General features: G+C 45.1%; 1 protein-coding gene across 1 annotated transcript in view; it reads right to left on the bottom strand.

Annotated features, from left to right (window-relative positions):
* Positions 1-17,783, bottom strand: part of T265_14731 (hypothetical protein) — a gene marked incomplete at both ends in the record, with an annotated part of 47,743 nt that extends 29,960 nt beyond the window's left edge. Inside the window, 10 exons of the mRNA XM_009174989.1 lie at positions 341-420; positions 603-645; positions 2,265-2,812; positions 7,674-7,762; positions 13,640-13,881; positions 16,815-16,920; positions 16,959-17,062; positions 17,099-17,175; positions 17,213-17,526; positions 17,567-17,783. Of these exons, the coding sequence (XP_009173253.1) occupies positions 341-420; positions 603-645; positions 2,265-2,812; positions 7,674-7,762; positions 13,640-13,881; positions 16,815-16,920; positions 16,959-17,062; positions 17,099-17,175; positions 17,213-17,526; positions 17,567-17,771 (1,808 nt within the window). The remainder of the gene's footprint in view (positions 1-340; positions 421-602; positions 646-2,264; positions 2,813-7,673; positions 7,763-13,639; positions 13,882-16,814; positions 16,921-16,958; positions 17,063-17,098; positions 17,176-17,212; positions 17,527-17,566) is intronic.
* Positions 17,784-23,118: the final 5,335 nt, after the last annotated feature.

Here is a 23,118-nt window from a genome sequence, read left to right as displayed (position 1 = left end):
CTGTTAAACATATATATATATATATATATATATAACTTTATATTCTACATGTTCTTCATGCTTGGAATGGTAGTACTTCGCTAGTATGATATCCCAATTCATGATTGACATGGTGTTAACCATGAGTCACACTGTAAAAAGTGGATTGAAAATACACGGTACTCATCTTCACTAGGCGGTGCTCCGATGTTTCATCGATAAATGATAGCCCTATAGTGTAGACTAACTAGTCTATCAACAATCAATGGGAATAAATGATGTAGAAAACACGAGCAAACAAGATATATGCTCAGTGGTGAACGAACAACAAAACTATTGATCAACGCAACAGTCAACTTACAAGCGATCAAATCGATACCAATAGTAATTGAACCAACTTCGACTGCGTTTAGCTCCCACGAAGTCCGTCAGATCAATGTTCTGAACAGAAGTTTGAAAAAAATGGAACAGCCATATTTCATTTTAGGTGAGGAGATGCAAGTAGAACTCTACAATCAGCTGCCGTAACGAGCTATCAGCATTGGCACTACAGCGTAGACTGCAGTTGTTAGTTGAACTGAGCAAACTAATGTGGGTAAATCGTCAGGAATGATAAAACTCACCAAGCTTTCTTCATCTTGTCGGTCATGTGTCTCGACGGAAGTCCTATAAATAGGGTGTTGGGATCGAAATAAATTTTGTTAGCTGCATTACAACTTGCCGCATGTTTATGAACAGGCAAACAGGACATGTGCACTTTACCTACGCGAGTTCTTCATACACTGTTCGCACCCAATAAGAAGTTGCTTTTAAAATGATTTCCCATTGGAAAAGGGTTCCACCGTGGAGTGCCATCAACGTACGGTAAACGCTTAGTCAATAGAACGTACGGGAAACTGTTGAGTAAACGAGATTTAGACAAAAGCGACTGAAAAGTCGGTTGGTTGGGCGGAAATCGAACCGCAGTCGGAAGTTCTAGGTCTGAACTGAGCTTCAGTTATACGGTAGTAACAACAGAAGACAGAAAAGTACTGAACAGATGTGTCATCCATGTTCCGAGGTCATCGGTATCAAAGATCGTGGAGAGTCTGGAAGTTTTGGATTCAGATTAACACCGGTGCATAACGCAAAATACAAGAAGCAAAAAGCTGTGCACCATTTCTAAATTCCTTCGCAGAATATTGGACATTGGAAATATTGGAAATATATATTGGAATATTGCACATTGGAAACACCTCCACTATACACAGTTGAGACTTAAGGTCACCTGCAAGAACAAAGATACTGTCAAAGTCCGGAGAACGAGATAGCAGTAAGATGGAAAGCGACAGGTTCGTGTGAATTCCATACAATGCAATTTCATTTAATAAGTAGAAGAGGTGAAACTGGGTGGATGAAATTGATAGTTTGTAAGTAGTAAGAGGACTTTAGGTTGCTGTTAAAAAATTTCATTCCATATTGGAAAGCCAACAAACAATGCGAAACTGTTTTGTCCTTATTGGGAATCATCAAAAGTACGCAGCTTCAGAAGGATGCGCATCTGTAACAGCAGGTCGGGTACAAGTGGTCCAACAGCAGTATGATGGCTCCCACCTAGACATGATACGGTGCCACCATCGTTCGGCTACACATTCCAGGTCAAAACGTTTCACGTGTTGACAGCTGCATTCTGCTTCTCAGCTTTTTAGCCTGCAACGACTGTAGTTACACGATAAAAATTCAATTGAAATCGATAATGCTCTGATGGTCCCGTACGTAATCCACGGGGAATTGATCAAAATCCACAACAGCTCCAACTATTCCAAATATTCTGTCCATTGCTAAATCAGTCGTCTCAAGGCGATGATTCTCAACCTTTGTCATGCCGAAATAGCCCTTTTAATCACCAGTTTGCCGATGGGTCTCCATACTTTCTGTCGTTTTGTGATCTGCCAGTTCGTCACCCCCCTTGGAACACTATTCGATCCGATTTGACATAGGTTTGCGTTCCGATCCAATTGGTAGCAAACATAGACATGATGTCCCGTTCCGCTAATCTGTGAGTTCTAAGAGTGTGTGGTACCCCTTTTAGTGAAATCATCAGAAAAGTGTAAATTATGCAGTCAACTTTGGAGGGAATAACAGTCTGTATCTCGTGACTGAAGTGGACAGTTATTAAGCAACACCATAGGCAGGGTCATTGGAAGTATGAAGTACGAAAAAAGGAATATCTAGCTTAGCTGTTCTAGTGGGCGATTTGAAACACCATGAATGGTGAAAATAGAGACAGACATAGACAGACGTACCTTATCTTCAGCCAACTGAGCATGGTCATCACAAGTCCACCACACAATAACACAGTAGTCATGACCACGACAATAGTAGTTGAGAAGAACATCTGTCGCATCGGAGAACTAGTGTTTCTGATGGCCAGGGAGAATGCCATCGCACCCCGGAGACCGGAAAAGAAAATCATATGTTGCATGTTCCAAGTAATCTTGGTGCAAGAGTCTCGAGGTCGGTTGATGTCATGTGAATGCGGGATAGCATTTTGATTGTCGTGAAAGCTCCTGAAGCTCATCGACCCACCAGGGAGCGGTGGTGCTGTTGTGGTCGCTGTCTGATCGTTTTCTAAAACAGCACGATGTCTGGGAAAACAAGGCTGCCTGTAGCCACGACAAAGGTTGATCAGGGCACTCACAGGGTACACGCTGACCATTCGAGCGACAATACAGGCAAGCAAAGCGATGAACACGAACCGAACGTCCCAATAGTGTTGCTGGTACGTAAATGTGGAGACACCGATGTAGGCGAAGACAAAGTTTTCTGACAGGAAGTTCAGAAGTTCGAAAAACTAGAGGCAAAGAGAACGGAACACATAATTGGTAATTCGCCGCAAAAATACATAACACAGAGACGTAATATTTGATTTTGAGAAGTTTCAGAGCCAGAAACGTTGGCACGTATCTGACGTTGCAGCCCCTAGGGATATAGCTACCACTGCTGTACGTTCTGTTCACTAAGCTACCGCAAACGCGTGGATAGAATGGCCTCATCCCCAACTAGAGATGAATCGTCATCCGGAATTTAAGTATACCACGGACTCTGAAACAGTCCCCAGCACACTCCTTAAAGACAGAAAAACAAGTATGAGTTGTTATATTGTTATGCCTACGCAGATCGGTTCGATTGTATGCCGAAACAACAGCTGTTTGCAGAAGAACCATTAACTCGACAAGGGAACAGTGAACTTGCATCGCCACGGATAGGAGAACAGATATAGAACACGTGATAGCCCACTACAATCATTCAAAAGGATACACACCTTCAGACAATCGACCAGACCGGATAGAAACTGACAACAAAAACACCATTGACAGCGATTAGCTGTCCTAAACTACAGCATTTCCAAACAGGCAGGGAAGGGGTTACATGGATCCCATCCTGGAGGGTAACTTGCAATGAGGGTACCCAGACTTTTCGTAGTCTCCTTCAAACCCCTATACCGAGTCAAAGACTGACCACCTCTCTATGCCACTATGAGTTCGGCAAACGATGAATCGGCTTGCACAATACATGACCAAAACAACCGCAGCTTTTCAATCGGGTGCAGGACACATCCTCGACTGAAGTCTCCACTGCGAATACTCTTTTCCGAATTGTCTCATCGCGGATTCGCCGGCATTAGCCTACACGAGCTATGGTTGTGGGGCAACGGATGTCGAAGACTGAAGACGTCTGAGTTCCATTATTCGAAAAGGCCGCGTCTCACAGTCGTACAACAAAAAAGACCGCGATACACACACCCCTTGAGGTTTATGGATATGCCGCGTTGCCGCTGACGGTGCATCAAATTAACAAACCCGAACCAAGCCTGAGGAGTTTGTACACTGATAGGCTACAACCGGAACCTATACGACCGCCAAGATACGTAAAACGCCAAATACTTGTCCTTGGATTGTAGCCGGTTGCATGCCTACCAGCATGACCTTACACTTTATGGGTATAAACCGCGTACCAAAAATGGTAAACTCTGGGTATTGCACCCAAAAACCTTAAGGCAATGCTTCAGAGAGCACTGTTTCTGAACACACCCACCGAAGCACACACACCGAAGAAGCAACGATAGGTGGATTAATCCTGAGGAGTCTCAAAAACTGGAATAATGTTAAACCGTTAATCCCGTCTGTAGCACCAAAAAGGCCTCAAGAGTAGTGTGTAACAAGCTACAGTACGGGTCGTGTTGTTTCATGGTTTGGGAAGTATGTCTCTGAGGCTGAATGATTTGAGGCGTCTTCAGTTTTTTGAAAGAAAACTGTCTTAGAAATGATGAGGGTGGTGTCAAAAGATTCGTGATGAGGTAACTATAGAGCATTCATGTAGCGGTTATTCAGCCGTGGAATACATTCCTCACCGTCAGTTCGGTCACGCGTCATGCATGCCGAATCCAGACGGGTGATGTTTGTTGTGCCTCTTTCAGTATGGCGCAAATTTCGACATGGACGACGCGCGACAGGGGTATGAAGTCCTCGGAAAGTTTGGGAGCGATCGGTGGATTCCACCTCTTAGGATTAGATTTATGTGACCCCTATGCGCTTGGCTGAAGAAGTTGTAAGGTTTGGAATGCTGTCACTTTCTGTCCAGGCAGCAGTCTGAACACTTCTATTGCTACCATAATGATCGTGATGCAGGTTGAATTCCAGTGTAAACAAAGCGGCACCCGCAGCTGATTAGAGGTTCAATGTTCACAGGTGATGATAGATCCAAAGAAAAAACTAGTGAAGTGAATTCTACTCAAGCCTGGTCAGTCAAGAGACAGCCAAAGTACCGTACTGTTTAAGCACGTCCTAGTGCACTGATGATTCATAAAAAGCTCTCATGGTCGTGTACAGTTCCGAAGAAGAATGAGTCGAAACCGGCAGGTTTCGTCCTGAACAATCAGTCGCGAATGATGAACAATCATAAAAGCCCTCAAAATCAAGAGCGTAAGTGTCCACAAAAGATGAAATTGCTGTAGCCACATCTAGTCACATTCTAGCGTTTTTTTGATGTCACAAGAGAATGCACAGTAAAGAATGCTCTATGAAGCAGTGCAACATTACACCGGAAATACCACTGAACCACGCACTTCACTTATGATAACACGGCGATGGCACGCAGTCTGATTCGAAACAAACAGAAGCTGTGTGTATTGCTTAGGTCTGGATAACGTGTTTCATTCGTGTCTGACTCACCAGCTAATACTATACACCTTATGGAGTGATCACCAACATAAATGACAAACTATTTCCGGCGAGAACTTTTTATCCACCTTAACAGACCGTCTTTACAAGTTAAGAGTAGTTGGTGGAAATAAACAACTAAAAACAAGTATTATTACGGCTAGGTGGCTACCTGGAAAGGTTTATCCAGACTGTACCTGAAAAATTACATTACATCTAACTCAACGTGTGACAGACATGCAGGATGGTGGCCGGAGTACATCACGGAAGGGGACCAAACGATACGACAAACCCCAGTATAAAGAATAGCATCAACAGAACAGAGGTAAAGGTTTTGGCCAAGCTGCTTCAGTAAGAGAACTATAAGCTATCGTTTCTTCCGTCTCAAGTCGCCTTTCAAATCGATACAAAAAACGACCAGACAGTAGGATAGTTGAGGCCTAATTGAAAGAAATACACCTCCCCGCTATAATATAGGTCGGAAGGGAAGGACAAAAATTCAGATAAATAAAGGTTATCAAGCAGGAGAATGATTTATGGTTGAAATCAGTCAATAGGGATCGATACGCTCTGCTAACTAAGACAATCCTGTAAAACGCCGCAATCTGAGCATCCATCGATCGGTCACCCAGAGCTAACGTCGTAATAAAGGGCGTACTCCTAGCTTGTGCTTGTGATCGCGGGCTATCGACACAAGTCCGTCCGTCGCAGCTCACCGAAGCCAGTTTGAATTAATCAAATATGATTTACTTCCACCTATCAACTACCAACCGGGACAAGCCCCACGAAGGGTGTGAACAGCGATTAAAGAACGGTTTTATGCGGGAAGTTCGAAATTTCGAATACTTATCAAGTGCAATACGTGTGTTGTGAATGGATCGACTTAAGAGGATCAAAATTCAGACCACAAAAAAGTATAGTGTAGGTACGACAGACTATACACAGGGTATGGTCCACAACCTTTTCGAAGAAAGGCTGGTCTAAAGTGCATCAGGCCAATAAATAGGCTCCCTGCTCACTCAAAATCCGAGCGAATTCCAATCTGATCGCTATAGTTGGCTAGATGTGTGGTACCACAGAAATAATTTCAGCCATGCGTAAAATAAGAAATACAAACTTAGCTTCTTAATGACGTAATTGATGACGTATTCGTTTACTCGCAGTTCAAGTCTCCTTTCAGTCCTTCCTCTGCAAGCTTCATCGTAAACGCAGGTGCAGGAAGATGAAACAATGTTTGATGTTTTGATTGATAGCAAAGGCACGCTCCGGTAGCATATGTGATAGTACAGAATACGAGTTGTCCCGCACAATTGTTCGGAACGTCCTCTCTGCATGGCACATGGAGAAGTAGGCCATTCTATATCGTTCAGCCGTAGCACCCTTTCTGTGCCTAGCTGCCATGCCGCCCGAAGGAAGCACGAAGGCTGGGATACTGTCAAGTTGTTGAAGCCTAGACAGGGGAAGTCGAAAGGCGGAGGCCGGGTTCGAACCATGAACCTCCGGTCAGTAGATTCGCAATCTAACAACTTGTTGTACATTTGATTTCAGGACCGCTAGGCGACAAGCTTCGCCATGGTTAAGCATGAACATTTTCAGAAGGATTATGGTTCAAATCCATTTGCTATTTGGAATCCACCAAACCTATCCGAATATTCACAATCATTTCTAGTTAGGACTAGTCGGCTGCGTAAAAGTTCAACTCTCCTGTTGCGTAAATTTAGCAAGGCAACTAAATGAAAAAACGGTTCCATTTGTTCATTTGGCCAATTACTGGACGAAGTTCGAACTAAATAACAAATACAGCGCACAAAGGTGAACCGAAATTCATCACCCAGGCTTCTGACGGTATGGAACATCCGAATAACAGCATTTCACGTGAATGATGTCATGTGCAAGCAATGTGAATGAGGTTTGGTCTGCGAACACGTGGTCTCAAGGAATCACAGCAAAAGACCTAGTTATATCACTCAACCAGGTAACCGTTTTCGACTCAGTTGTCGTTAGGTGTCCGAATTCGACGAGAGGATTAAACTCACAGTATACTCGACCATGAGAAAAGGGTGGAACGCAGGGTTGTAAACAGGTACACGAAAGCCACTCTACATAGCACTGCCTGTGGGAGAGACAAAGCAAGTCACTCCACAGGATTGGCTTGAAAAAAACTAATATTCTCTACTACTCATAGTGCCAAATTGTAGGAACGAAACATCCATCAAGTTCAACCATACGGTGGTATACAAAGTTTCTGTGTATTCAGTATGAAAATTTGACTGAAGAGTTGGTGCAGGAGGGGGTCAGACAAATCTGCGTGAATTTCGTGGTCACTGCTGCCACTAGAGAAATACCTCACGCTGTGCACGAACAAGCAGACCGAACAAAAGCGGCCACCAAAGAGGGGCAGCTGAGGTTGGGAGATGGCGTGCTTTATAGCAATACATGTTACAGGCACATGTGACAGACGGTACGACGCGGTGATGAAGTTGATAGGCATACCTGTTTCGTCCATAGTTTCGATTCCTCTGAAAGGTTATTGTATGTGTAGTGGGCTTGTATGATGCCGCAAAACAAAACAGCAACAATTCCTGCGGAAAAATGGAATAGGGCAATCAAATAAGAAACAACCTGAATGTTGAATGTTAACTGGTTTGCGTGAATGTGAGTAAATGGGCCACAACAATAAGTTGGACATCGGATTTCCCAATGAACTGATGACTCATCTTCCCAGTGTTCCACCCAATGGGTATGCCACCAAGTACCCTATAGTCAAATAGTCCGCTGGGGTAGACATCATAAGAACAGCACCAGAAAACTGCGAGCTATAGAATGTGACACCCACAGTAGTCTAGCCCAAAATAGACCGACTATCCCATTAATAAAGAATAATTAGTCCGGTCTAAAATTTATATCACCTGAGGGACCGCTACTGAACTCAAAATAAAGACCACTTTAGGAGCTATTTCCCCTCCCGACAAAGATCAGGACCAGGCACAAAACAGGACCTTATTGTCTGAAGATACCCACGTCTTCGAGGCTTCCAAAAACGATTTTTAACCATATGGACCTTAAATTCTACGGTAATCTTCCAATAATAGACAACATCCAAAGGGAGGTTGCTCCTTCGAAGGCACAGCAGCACCCTCTGTCATTGATGTGGCTGAAACCCAATAAGGTACAAACTAAATTCGAGTCTGATACGAGAAGCGCACCCGGAAAGCGCTACTACCAAAAAGATGCACACAGAATCACACGGCCTGTATGACAGCCTATAGTAGATTGGGGTAAGGGATGACACGATCGGGAGTGTAACGAAACAAAAGAAACAGCGGAAGAAACGCTTAAACTAGTCTGCACATAAAAATCGTTCAGCTGTAGCACCCTTTCGGTGCCTAACCGCCATGCCATCCGAAGGAAGTACAAGAGCTGGGATACTGCCAGGTTGCCCAAGCCTAGACAGGGGAAGTCGAGAGACAAAGGTCGGGTTCGAATCACGGACCTTCCGGTCAGTAAATTCGCGCTCTAACCACTTGGGCCATCTCACCCCAGTCTACATATAGTCGAATGGGAAGATGTTCATATAGGGAATACTTTGCATGAGTCCAACGGACAAATCCTCTGCGTACGCACACCACGTGGTGAAATCCGCAGGCAGTCTTCCAATTTGATTCGATCAGACCAGACTAATGTACCGTCGTTATGGTATGCCATTACTCTCACCTACAAACCTTGGCTATACTGAATTTCGGCGGCTGCCCAGTATTCACCGGTCCAAATGGCAACATTCCAATAAACCGAGACACTTGATATTGCACTTTATCCTGATTGATCGTTTATGCTGGTATCTAAAGTGTTCGTACAGAATATTGATTGATTTGATCAATGTGACAACTGTACCATGACCATCAGATGGTGTTACAATTAATAAATCAAACAGGGACATCTATCATCGGACAGTCAATTTCATTAGGGAAACCTGGTTGTATAGCAACTTGGCAGTCTAGATGCTGTAGTGCCTTGTGAAAACCGCGAGAGGAGACGGATTCGATGTCCAACATCAACTGTTAGCCTCACGTGTGGATAATGATAATCAAATGGTGCAGTGTCTGCTGACTGATACCTGTTCGCACCATAAGGTCCCTCAGATAACAGATGTATGAACGTAAACATCCACAAGGGAGACTCAAAACTACAACAGGGGATATGAAAAGGCGTAGTTCACGTGGATCTCACATGGTTAAACTCCTGTGAATGTCTAAACAACACCCGATAGTTCCACACGGGTCTTCACAACTCCGCTAGAATTCATAATATGGCAGACTCTATGGTGAATTTGCTCCGATGGAAACTCTCCAAATTCCACATCGATAGAAGGATCCAATAAGTGGTCTGCTACGCAGTTGTTTAATAAGCAACCGATCATAGTATGTCTCAGAGATTAACAAGGTAAACCTCTGTAACCGACTAGATGTTCAAACCGTTCAGAGTCAAAGTGGTTATTTCTCTGAATTGGTAGGGATGACGGTGAGATCTAGCAAACATTCAGTAAAAACCGTGTGTAAGGGTAGCTTAGACGAAAACATAAACGTCAAGAAGATTGAACGCCAGACTCTCCCATATGTGGGGGGAGTGAAACGGCATTTCAGGCGAAGCGTCTGTTGGCTTAAATAAGCTGAGCAAGCGCCAAGTTACATAAGCCAACAGATGAACCATAAATACATGCCTAAACGCCAAATGTAGGGGAGCGGTCCCGCTAAATAACCACACAACACATCGATTAGACGGATGCGTCACGTGGAGCGAAAGGTGTGACCTGATTGGTCAGAACGCCAGCCAATCAGGATCGAGCATTTGGAGCGCGGTGCTTCTAGCCCATCACGAAGATTCTAGCAGATTCTTGTGGAATATTCCGAGGCAACCCTATAAATACAGTTTCACAAACTTTCCGTTGTCTCCGTACCAGGCTGTGTCAACCTACCGTGCCTTTTGGTAAAGTATTGTGGGCGGAACAGGGAGCCAAGGACCGACCGCCGTTTGCGATTCACAAGGGAAAACTACGGACTTCACATCTAGTTGGGTAATGAAAAGGGTACTTCATTTCACATATCAATACCGATACACTTTTAATAACCAGAACTTGCTTATCCGCTGAAGAGGTCTTTTGTAGGAATAAATGTACTTATAAATGTATTTAGTCCCTGATGAGATCACATGGGAGTTATGGCAAGGGGCTTGGGCACAGCTGGAATTCCCATAATGTAACCCAAGCATCGCCATCATTTTTTGGATCGAAGGAGTCGCAAGCGCCTCAACGTAATTGCAAGTGAGCATATTGACTGACCTGGTCTACCTGCCCTGGAACGCTCTTGAAATGCCTTCGGCAAACCCGTTCATCGGAGACTGCTCAGGAAGTCCAATTCTACGCCTACTCAAGGATGAGGTTTCCAGTGAAATGAAAGCTGAAAGCGAGTTTACGGGTCATTGGTGTTGTCTATCCATGGAAACCGGATGAACTCAAACATAGCACCACCAAAGAGTTGTGCATGAGGCGCTCTTGGTTCGTGACTCATAGGGATGACAAGGCAAATTTGCAGCTAATGGTGGAGATTTCGAGTCTAGGCATCTTCGATGACTCACCTGTATTCGAACGACCTACAAACTGAAGTTAATCCACGGCTTCAAGTGGAATGCGAAGTCCGCGCTCCATTCTACCTTTCAAGTCTAACTCGAAGAATCCGCGTCCATCTTGCCAGTTTTCTTCATGTAAAATTATATCTACCCCCTTGATTGGGTTGTAGGTAGTGGGAATATCAACTGGGCATCACTCTTCAAGATTGGCCCTCCATTTATCCTAGGTCCTCCCTTCCATCAAACACTAATGTTCTACAGACAAGGTTTTTTAGGTTACTTTCAAATCCAGGGGCACTGATATCCACAAGCAACTCCTTATGCAGAGTTAGCGTCCGACCGCAAAGCATAAATCGGATGGCTGCAAGTTCCACCGACTACCCGGCTTGATATTCTGAACGTGTTAGAGAAGCTACCGGGAGGCAGTAAAATATAGGCGAGCCTTTGCAAGATGAACATGGTTAGATAATAACCAGCAATCGTAGATACGTCGAATTTTGCACAGAGCGCTTCAGATAAAAGGTCAATTGTCCATACCCCAACCTATCGTTTTTAAACAGTGGCTTGTCCACAGAGACAAACTGATACTGATCAGGTGAGCAACAAGAGTGGCCACTTAAAAATGAAAAAAACGAAGCTGGTCAGATGTTGCCATCATTACTTTGTGACAGAGGGCCGGCGCTAGCAAAGCAGTAAATATAGACATTTGAACGAACACCTAATGACTGAAGTACACTCCATATCACTTTAGAAAGATCGACGCGCCACCCGGGCGGAAATCTACATAACTTTACTTCTAAAATTCGGCAGCTATAATTCTTTGTCGGCTTAATCCGACAATGCAGTTGTGAAAAACAGGGTAGGTTTCGCTGGTCACTTATCCACCTTGAGGGGTTGTATCATGTAGTTGTAGGTCAAATCTCCTCAACTTCTTTGAAATACAAAGTATGGTTGCCAGCATCGATGAGGCTGTTCTGGGAGAGTACGAGATAAATTCACTAAGGGCTCCTGCCTCATGCGTGGCGGAAAATTCCGCGTTTCTTTTCTATCGCAAGCAGGAAGCAATTTCATTGTGGGTGATATCTCCAAGGATGTATCTAAAACTTACTTACAACGAGGTTAATTTACTACCAAAAGAGCGTCCTCGCGACCTAGGATATGCGGATATGGCGAGATGGATCCGTGGTTAGAGCTCGAAGTTACTGACCGGAAGGTCCGTGGTTCGAACCTGACTCCTCTCGATTTCCCCTGTTTAGGTTTGGGCAACCTGGCAGTATCCCAGCCCTCGTGCTTCCTTCTGGTGGCATGGCAGTTTGTTAGCGAAAGGGTGATGCGGCTGAAGGATTTTCGGACCACGCAGTGCTAGTTTGTGGTCGCGTACATGGCGTCCAGAATACTTTCATTAGGCTGACCTCTTTCCATCGCTTTAGTCGATGCACTCATTACTACTAATGGTATCAGACTAGCCAGCGCCGGAACAAAACCTCGATATCACATAGGAAACTGTAGAAAACGTGCATTTAGACCACTACTTCGGCGCCAATGAGATCAAGGATGAAGTAGCAATAGTGTTCGTAAACTTTCGCTAACTGTGGCAAAGATGGGAGATCACCCAAATACTGGAAGTGTGTGCGTACAGCTGGTGTTGGGGAACTGAAACCTTGATCAGGAGCTGCTTGACTGTATAGGGCCTGCAACGACCGAACATTCACTCCATCGGATGTTAGAGCAGCTCTACATGTTAGTGCGAATCACAATCTTGGTGTTCCTCAGCAACAAGGCCGCGGCCGTTTCTGTAAGATCGTCGTTTGCATGCGGCGCAAGATATGGCGGCCAACCTATATCAGTCGTATTCTGCTTGTTGTGTATGATTGGGTGTTTGAAGGATTGCGACATGTTATTACAGGTCCTCTCCCTGTTCGCGCTTTCTTTCTCCCATCTTGATGCATCAATGATGAGTGGATAAACTTTGTGGTTGTACAGCAGTAAAGCGTCAATATCAACACCGATGCCGCTGTCTTTGTTGACGATGGTGGTGGCTTGGGTGTCCATGTGATATCAGCGTGAGTGTGAATTTAACAATTCACAGTACTTGGGTGTGCCCTATCGCTTTGGGTGTCAGAAATCCGACATTGTGCGAACCTGAGGAGACTCTCACAGTTGTAAAATCTCTATGAAGGGATGATTCTTATTGGTCCTATGATGCGTGTTTTTGAGGCTAGAAAAAGGGATCAGCCTCAACGTTTCCTTCTTTGTCTAAGGGAGGACAAGCTGATGGGGACGTCGGACTACTAACAATGAGGTACATTTGAGTTACTGAGGAAACTGGGTCACAGTACACATATATGAGCTAACGACACCTTAGAGAAATTGGAGGTTGCTACTAGCCTGCGGATTGTACCTTTACTATAGTGCATCAGATGGGGCAGAGCATGTCGGCGTGTTAGAAAAGTACTAGTACTTGTACTATAAAAGAATAGTGACAGAGAGAAGTGCATTCAACTGAAGAGCTGGGGGCTTGCCCACTGCTAAGCGAACATCATCGGCCACAACCCTGTCTTATTACAGGCAATGTGACCGTTGAAAGGGGGTAGGATAAGTATCAGCAAGTTTCTGGGAGTAACGTTGGTAGTCCACGTTAAAGAGAAGATCGTCAGTTTGTTCGGACCAGTTTTCCAGCGGGACTGTGGGAACACGGCATAATGAACTTCGGAAGAAATCTCCGCTACATCCTTTCCAGAGTTGGTCTGACAACTAATGAACTAAAAAAAATTGCCAATGCACATTATACATCACACAGAGTATCACAAAAGGTCATAGAAAAACGCAGTACGTACCTGTAAAACCAACTGTTTCCGCCAGCAGGAACGTGCTGTACGACATGAGCACGAATAAGGTAGTCTCGAGTATGGGGTGCTCTCGGATGTGCGTGAATTTGGTCAGTAGTGCTGTCAGCATACCGACAACCACACCAATGCAAAACGAACCACCAAACATCAAGGAGAAGTGTGAGACGGAGGAAAGCAGTGCGGACGCATCAAACGAACCAGCGGACTTCGAACCATACTCTTCTACTGATCTGAGGTAGGCGGAAACAAAAACGGGCACTAAAAATGTGGTCATCATTCGAAGAACACCTCTGTGGGTTGGGCGAGCGAATGAACAACAGGCCAGTTACGATGGCATCGACAGTCTATCATAGCAAGCTCAACAATACCGATATAAAGATAACTAGCCTCGCCTTGGAGATTACCCCTCTTCTGGGTACTATACACTAACTTAGCGAACAATGTTGTTGTGGGCCTACGAGAGGAGAGGTCCTTAGGCAACGGTGAGCGGATTACTGAATGTGTGTCTCTCAAACTCATCATTATCAACCTCATCGTTCAGCAGAGTAGGTCATATGATAGTTGGGGTAGAAGAAAGGAAAGCATCAAAGAAAATGGGAAAGACATGGAACTTGCGAAACTGGCATATCGCTAGAAACTGCAGGATGATACTTATATACAATGGCAGGCCAACCAGCTTGTGAACGCGACTGACGATGACATAATAACATTGCGGAAAGGACATACTATCATCAATTAGGGTATTAAATATCGTTATACATCTGCGAATACCAGTAAACAAGGATCTCATAGCTCTGAATCCTGTTCTCGGTTGACTGCACGTTCAAATCTGAGAGTTTGTAAACACAGTCGGTAGAGGGAAAAACACTTTAAAGTTCTGTGAACATGATCTAGCCATGTAGATCGGTGATTAGGAGCAAAGTGGACTCATTGGCGAGCTTCTATGGACCATAAAAGCAAAGTGGCAGCTATAGTGATTATGGAAAACAGTATTTTCGAAATTAGTAAGAAAACGATCACAGACAAGCCTTATAAATTCCATGTCTAACTGACAATCTACCATCTTATAAATGTTATAATTGGAAAAGTGACACGAAGCTAGGTTGCACATTTTCTTATTCCGTGGGATACTTTATGCGCACCTTGAGATCCGGAGACAGAAAACCACATAATCCGGGTTGGTTAACACGATACCCTGGAGAAGCTTTGCTCCCCCCGATTTCAAAATTACGAGTGTCTAATCAATTACACCGTCGGTGATAAATATGGAAAGATAGTGCGAGATAAGGAAGCCTTGGCAGATATGGGAAACACCTGTCCCTATCCGTGTAGTATGTCGATCGACCGAAGCCCACGAGTCACCGTAGAAAGCAAGTGAAGGTTTTAGAACCCAAAAATAGAAGATCATGAATTAACATCTGTTAGGATCAAGAAGTAATAAATTTCATAGGACTGTCGCAATCACGGACACTTGGTCGCACGCTCGCCTCGCATGTCAGATGTCCGAGGTTCTAATCACCGCCCGGTCATTTGCTATGCACTGATGATGAGCTCTAATAAGAGCGAAACTCGAGTCCAGTGCTTCCCTTTGGTGTGGACTCACCGGAATTATTACGCCAGAACAAGAGGGCGACCGTTCAAACGAGAGTGGTGTGACTATGAACAAAATACCTCTCCTGCGAAACCCAAAATTGCGATGGTAATATCATTGACATATTTCATGTTCGGAGTCTGTTCCTGGATGAGAAAGAAGCTACCATGACGAACTCTATCGGAACTACCGAATGGCGCTGGAGGGATACCAAATAGCTCTATTTGCCGTAACGTATACTTTTACAAAATTCAGATGTTTTTCCAGCTTGAACTTAGTGGGAACTAAAGGGATATTTTGATGGTTGGAGAAACACAAGCAGTTGGGCGAAGAGGGGGTTCAAACCTTCACTGAGGGCAAAGTCAGATTCGAAATCGGAAAGAAAGTCCCGTCTCCTAACAAGATGAGTAGGGCTACTTAGTCTTGTCTACTATTGGCTACACGGTAGCCACGTACCGAAAAGATACCATAGTTAAAATGACCTATATAGTTTCGTCTGAACCAGGGGCATCATTGCGTCGAAGTAGATGGAAATCTCGGTAAGTCCGGGTTGCGTACTCAGGCTCTGAAGTAGTCCCAGAGCTCGTAAAAAATATCAGGGAAGCTGTTAAATAAGCTCACTGTTGAAAAACCTTTCAACGCCCGACACGTTTGAAATCTGAGATGAAGGTGGGTCGGTGTGGTTCTTTTGTACAAATTTCGATGACTACTAATGTTTCCTTCACCAAAGCAGACTCCGTCAGGAGTAGAAGAAGTTTGGCACGTTCCGCGGTTGTAGTAATAGCCAAAAAAGTCTCACCGAGAATTTACAACTGTGAGTCTTATTATTTCAGTAAGGACCTGATTAGGTCCGATATAGGGAGCTGTAATGGCTTGGATAGATAAGATGTTGTGGTAAGATATTGTCTACCACGACGCTGCTACGTGGTTTGCTACACACCTAACTAGATAAGAGACAAGAAATGACTGCGAAATAATGTCACTGGTGTCCTCAATGCCAGATCCTATCAGGCTTCTCCGACTGATAACCTGGAAATGAGTGCGTCCTAGACTATTTGTATCAAGGTAATACTTGTTTTTTTAATTCTCCTTTATCCCTACCGCCACAGCGACTTTTCCCAATTGATGTCGTGGACCGGCTATGTGAAACCCTTGTGTAAACACAGAAAAATAGAATGCGATAACAATGACGGGCATGGATTGACTTTGATACCATTCGCTTAATGAAGGCGAGACTGGGTCAATTGACAGCACACCCCTGAAGAGAGGACATCACCGGAAAATATGAGTTCGGTCCGAAGGGAACCCGTTGAAATGGAGATAACAAAGCCAAAACCAAACAAGTCCAAAAGCGTGAACGTAAAAGCTATGTTGTGGCAAAATTTTATGCTTGTAGTAGGAATTCTCATCGACAGATGAATGATCAACGATTTCGAAGACTCATACGTCATTAAAAACACCATGGGACTGCAGGACCCGACAACCAACCATGTTTATCGAGCAAAGGATCAAGTGCACTCAAGAAGCTTATGAGGACACAAAGAATTTATTGGGTAGTAGTGAGAAACTTACTGTGATAAGGCAATGGCAAGTGCATCATTCAAGACACTTTCGCCAAACACCAGAGCATAAAGATGCGGATCCACACCGAGATCGTTGAAAATGGCCAGCACAGTAACTGAATATTGGGTACGTTTAGTACGGGGAATCAATTACCTGGATCGGTAGCAGATATTATGGAACCAAACAGAAGGCAGTCGGCGAATGATAGAATTGCGGCCAGGGAAGATATCATGCGAGTTAGGGCGTAACAGATTGTTCTAAACAGGTAAACAGTTGAAACAATACTAACTCACCCAGCAACGAACGCGGAAAGAAAAGTTCCCAAGAAGGCATAGGTCAGAATTGCCCCAATGTTTTGAAAAAAGTGGTTCTAAAAAGAGCTCGTACGAGTGGGCAGAAATGCTTACTCGCTTCATACTGTATCCTGCAGAGAAAATGATTGGTGGAAGCAGGACGTTGAAAAAAATCTCTGGGTTGAACGTTGCCTTGTTATTGAATGGAATGTCAGTCGGTGTAAGTTGCTCAAATCCGTATTGAAACAGCATCGTAACATTCAGACCACCAGATAGGTCGCGTACGGGCAGCCGTGCAATAAGCTTTTGTGGAGGTAATCGGCTGCCACAGGTACTGTTGGACGACACATTGTGTTCCAGGTTATGATACTCTACAGAAAGTTTCGATGGTTTCATCCCGTATCGTAACGCGATCCCAACGATGAGGCCTAGTATTGAGTAGTGGTAAAATGGTACTTGTAAATTTACCATAAATAACCGATAAGCCAGTCTCGTGGAAATAACGGAATCGACGATGTTTGAAGGTCCATATAGTTATCACAGACAAAACCAACAAGATGACATACACAAGAAGAATCAAGCTATCCAGCCTATGGTCCAACTGCAATCGATCTTCCGTCTCCCGCTCCACTACTTTGCTCTCACTGAGGACACACTGCGAAGTCGATGTCATTGTGACATGCAAAGCAAAACGGGTCCGGAAATGTGCCGGAAGTTTTCACAGTAAAGGGCAAACTGAAATTTAAAAAAAAAAACATTCAAATAATAACATCAAAAAATATGCCTGTGTTACAGTTGTTGTCGTTTCTGGATAGCTTACACGGGTTTTCGAGTTCAACCGAAACTCCACCAATGGGGACGTTGCAGAGTAGGATAGCAATTGTCAAATCTAGTCGACTTGAGCAAACAATCAGTTAGGGGCGGGTTGGTACACATAAAACCATGACTGGATTGATAATATCGCCGAGTCGCTAAAAGTAATAGAGGCGCTGGCTGGGTGTCTTCACAGTACCACCCTACAAACATCTCAACATTTCCCGAACTTTCAAGTTCTTTAAGTTTGGAGTGGAGAGGAAAAAGTGTATTCAGTACGCAGAGCACGTACAAGCAGCATCAACTGGCATACGCGTTCTACGGAGTACTGTATGGGATGGAGGAAGATAGACTCAGATGGTACGGGGTATGTAGTGAGTAGGTTTGTTTTACCTGAACAAAAGACCTCGCCATCTATATGTGCTCTCGATGGTACTTCCCTTTGGCTTAAGGTAGCTGTATGTAGCTGAGACAGGCGAGTAAAGAAGGATAACACCCTCAGCACTTAAAGTGGCGGAGAGGAAGCGTGTAACGCTAGAACAACCCCAGATCGGTTGGGAGAGATGGGTTTGGTAAACCGACGAACAGAATCATCATTGATAGAATGGCATCAGTGTTCAAAACTGATGCTTCACATCGGTGTTGAACACTGATGTCATGCTGAGGATGATGAGGATGATGCTTCGCTGCCATACAACTACGATTTATTTGAAAGTCTTATTGTGAAGGAAAGAATAAAAGTAGACGAGGAGGGACTTAGTGCTGCCCTAACACAATCATCTAGGGGTGCATATACTTCAAGGCATTCACTCAAGCAATCTGGATATAAGCGGATAACAAAATAGCCACTCAAATCGATTAGCAGCCATATATTACAGCTTCTCCAACCAGGTGCACTATGCGTCACGCGGTCCCCGTCCCAGTACGGAAAACAGAATTTTCGCAAGCTCTTCCATACCTCTCTGCTGGATCCACGGGTGACCACTTATCTGCTTCCGTCCGACGCGAAAGGACTGGACATCACCGTACTGTGACGGTTTGTGCACCTCGACGAAGTATTGAGCTATATGGGGGTGTCCGCGCGACACTCAGTCTCTCATACCAAGTTAGTCAAAGGTTAGAAGTCTGACCACCACGATCTTCCAGCCCTGCAGATTGGGATATGGAACATGGGGGCGAGATAGCTCGTGGTTAGAGCGCGAATTTGCTGACCCGGAGGTCCGTGGTTCGAACCCCACCTCTGCCTCTCGACTTCCCCTGTCTAGGCTTGGGCAACCTGGCAGTATCCCAGCCCTCGTGCTTCCTTCGGGTGGCATGGCAGCTAGGCACCGAAAGGGCGCTACAGCTGAACGATTATTTATTATTATTATTGTTATTATTATGATTATATGGAACATAAGTGACTATGTGTTCCGTAAGACTGTAACGTACTACACTTCCCGCTAACCACTGCTACATTGTGGTCAGGCTTTTGAGTCAAAGGATTATGTGTGGGCGCAATGGCAGTATTCCAGCCCAAGTACAACCATGAATCGCACATACACAAATAAGCTCATGCCACATCGGCCGTTGAGTGATGCCATCAGCCGGGTCGCCATACTTGCTACATACAGCAGGGAATATAGGCTACTCCTGACGTCTCCCTTTTTCGCCAACACATACTTTTTCTTTTCCCTCTCCCCACCCACTTAACAAATGTGTCCTTGTAGGCCCGGTATTTAAGACTGATGACTCCGTTCATCCTGTATCGCTTTTGCAAGCAACACGTCATCCGACGCCGAAATCCACAGGCCTTTCAAAATCAACCTTCAAGCCCCGACGCCCAGCTTATCTGGCCGCCTTCAATCTCCGCACTCTGAACCAAGCAGGTAACAAGCTGCTTTTGCTCTCACACTGAACTCTCTTGGCATTGATGTGTGTTGTGTATCAGAAACAAGAATTCAAGGTGTAAGCACAGTGATTGAAGTAACAACCCCATCGCTTCCCACTCGCTTCCGGATGCGCATCTCTGGTGATCCAGAGGCTGCTGCGGCAAGATGTGGAGGGGTCCTAAGTCACTGGGCGGGAGGATCCTTGCTTGACTGGATACCCGTTATTAGTCGCCTCGAGACGGTTTTTATGGAAACGTCTGTGAAGGAGTCTCGCAAGGGGAGTTGATCGATCTGTTTGTCATGCCTACTTACGCCCAACTGACTATGGCAGTGCCACCATCAAAGAAAAGTTTCACGACGCACTGAATGCCCTGTTATGGCGAGCTAAAAGCTCATATATTGTTGTGGTTGCCGGAGTGGACGCATGTGAGCAGGCGTAACGCATGTGTACGGTAATGAAGCATCAGTGTCAACATTGATGTTGCTGTCTATGATGGAGATGATGATTATGATGACGATGATAGAGCATCTGAGACTCAATTAGGTGGCTGACATGGATTAGACACGGCATGTACGCACAATGGTGAGCGGTTGCTTCAGCTATCTGCTGACCAAAGGCTATTTTTATCCAGGACTAACTTCTGAAATCACCGAAGTCGTCTGGTCACTTGGTGCTCCAACGGCATGCCGGCTACAAACTCAAATCGATCACTGCCACCAGTTACTGACGGGACGGATCAATAACCGACCACCGGTCGTTCCGGAACACATTTGTGGATTCCGACCACGCACTCGTCCGGAGTCGCTTCTCCCTCTGTTTTCCAGGGCCGCGTAACGTGCTGACAAATCGCCTGGTAACTAGAAGACTGGCAGATCCAGATGTTAAATAAGTTTACTAAAATCGTCTTCTAGAGTCTCTTCCAAATGCTCCACCATCAGATGTGAATTTATACTGGGAAGAAACCACCACCTCTTTGCACAGTGCTGGGAGTTTCGCCTCTGGTACGGCGCTACCAGGCTCACTCAAACACTGGATATCATACCGAACAGTGGCACTGCTTAAATCTCGGATAAATATCCCAGCAGGTCCCGAACATAACCTGACCTGACGAATTGTCAGATGTCAAGTGAAGGTGGGCGTGCGAGCCGACCGTAAAGTCTGGTGGATACGGAAAGCCGAGGAAACAAAAGAGGTCCAGAAGACCGTGAGTGTCCGGTGATTATTTCAGCCCCCACCTAAAGTGGTGGTCGGGGTTGAGTGTTGTAATGAACCCGCGGGGCCATACTGGCTTCAAGCTTCGTTCCACAAGGTGCGGCCATACCAGGAAGGCCAAAGTGGAGCAGTCAGACCAAGAGTAGCACGACGCCGTACTACGTGCAAACGGGCTACGAGGCATTCTGGAGGGTAAAGTCATACCGTCCTCTGCCAAAGGAGTGCGAAGGCAGCAAGATGTTTATGGGAGGTCCACTATCAGCCTCTAATATCTGTGATTTCGAAGTTCTCCCAGGGTGCCCGCTCACTTCTATAGAGACAGCGTCCAGGGAGACATCAACGACCAGCGCAGCTGAATTTGCTGGTACTGGCTTTCACACTTCACTGCCAAGTTATTGTTTCACCTACCCTGGCTCGTTTCGGCCTTCGCGAAGTTTTGCAAAAAAAGCCCTTCGAGGAAGTAGGTCGACTGGCATATGGAACACGTGACCAAGCAGCCGCAACGCACGTAGTGTGATCAGTTCATCTATCATGGGTTAGTTATTTCCGAATACTATTCGACGTACTTCAGCAGTGCTGATCCGGTTTTCCAACCAGACTCGGTCAAAGCTCCAAAGACATATATGGTGTCAAACTGCAAGTCTTTTGACGTCTCAGGCACGCGGCGGCCAGTTTCCTGACCCGTATAGCAATACTGATCAAACCGCAGCACTGTAAACTCGGCTCTTGACGGATAAGCTGATGTCACGCCTACACCACAGGTGACGTAGGTTCACAAAAGCAACGCTGGCATATGGAACATATGGCCAAACCAGCACAACCTATGCAGTGAGTCTTCCGTAATCGTATCAGTGACGAATTGGAAGAGGAAATGTGGGAGAGGACAGCATTGTCTGACACCACCTGATGTCGTGAACTCATGCGAGAGCTTCCAATAGACATTCACACGTCTGTGTGAAGGTCAGGAGAGGGAGTCGGGAATCTACGAGGGACACCTCTACCTCATAGACACTGCCATAGTGCCACAGAGTTATAGCCAGCTTTCTAGTCATACGACAACCAGTGCTGGTTACTGGAAGCAGTGTCGATGTCCCAGAATCTGTCAGATGGTAAAAGTGTGAACGATGCATCCTCTTGTACGACGGAATCCAGCTTGGTTTTCACGGATCTGTCTGTCCGTATGTTCAGTTACCTTCGAAGGATAAAATCAGAGAAGACCTTCGATGCTACAGCTACCGGGCTGACGCCAGGATGGCTTCCGGACAGCGTCCGCGTTCCATTTTTGAAGATGGGAATTACTGTCGATATGCCTCATTTTATAGGCATTTTTTCTTCACTCCATATTGCACCGGTGGGTTTTGTTAGATGGGATTCTCCGGAAGAGGGCTGGATTCAGACAGTCCGGTCTTCGTGCCTTCTCCCGTTTCAGTAACGATGATTCATACTTTCTTGTTCTTCTGATGAGAAATTTAGGTTTCATTCCATTCGCCGGTATGCAATATCTCCAGAGGTTGTGTTGCAGAAGGCCCGCTAAAATGTTCCTTGAAGGGTTCGGTCCATCGTTTCAGTCGATGTTTTCGCGAGTGAGTTAATGAGCCACCTTTATCATTCATTGTTTCATCGACCATTGCTTCCATAAGCGCAAGTGATCGTATCAGTTGAAACGATCCGGAAGCAAAAGCCTTCTTAATCTCCTGAGCTTTCTATAGCTACCAGAGATCTGGGTCTTTCCTTGAGCATTTCACTAGTTGGCGTTTGAGGGGCTTGCGTGCGCCGTTACCTGTTAGTATGGATTTCTTGACATCAATTATGACTGCAATCTCGACAACACCCAGTGCACCTGTGGTCGAATCGGAAAAGTCAGACAGAAGCATTAAACGCCACAAAACATTTTGCTACGCATCGTCTACTTTCTCATTATCAGTACACTATTGGTTTACTGTGGACAGCTGTTGGGCTAGCTATGGTCAATACTGTTGAGCTATGGTGGTTTCTATGAAGATGGTGTATTGGTATTCTTCTTCATCAATCATCATCAAAGACAGCAAAATCAGTGTTGCCACTGATGCTTCACTGCCGTACAACTATAAGGTTCAGCTATATATATATATACATAAATATAT

The sequence above is a fragment of the Opisthorchis viverrini genome, assembly GCF_000715545.1.
Source record: "Opisthorchis viverrini unplaced genomic scaffold opera_v5_249, whole genome shotgun sequence".
NCBI lineage: Eukaryota > Metazoa > Platyhelminthes > Trematoda > Opisthorchiida > Opisthorchiidae > Opisthorchis > Opisthorchis viverrini.
This window is presented reverse-complemented; position numbering and strand designations above follow the sequence as displayed.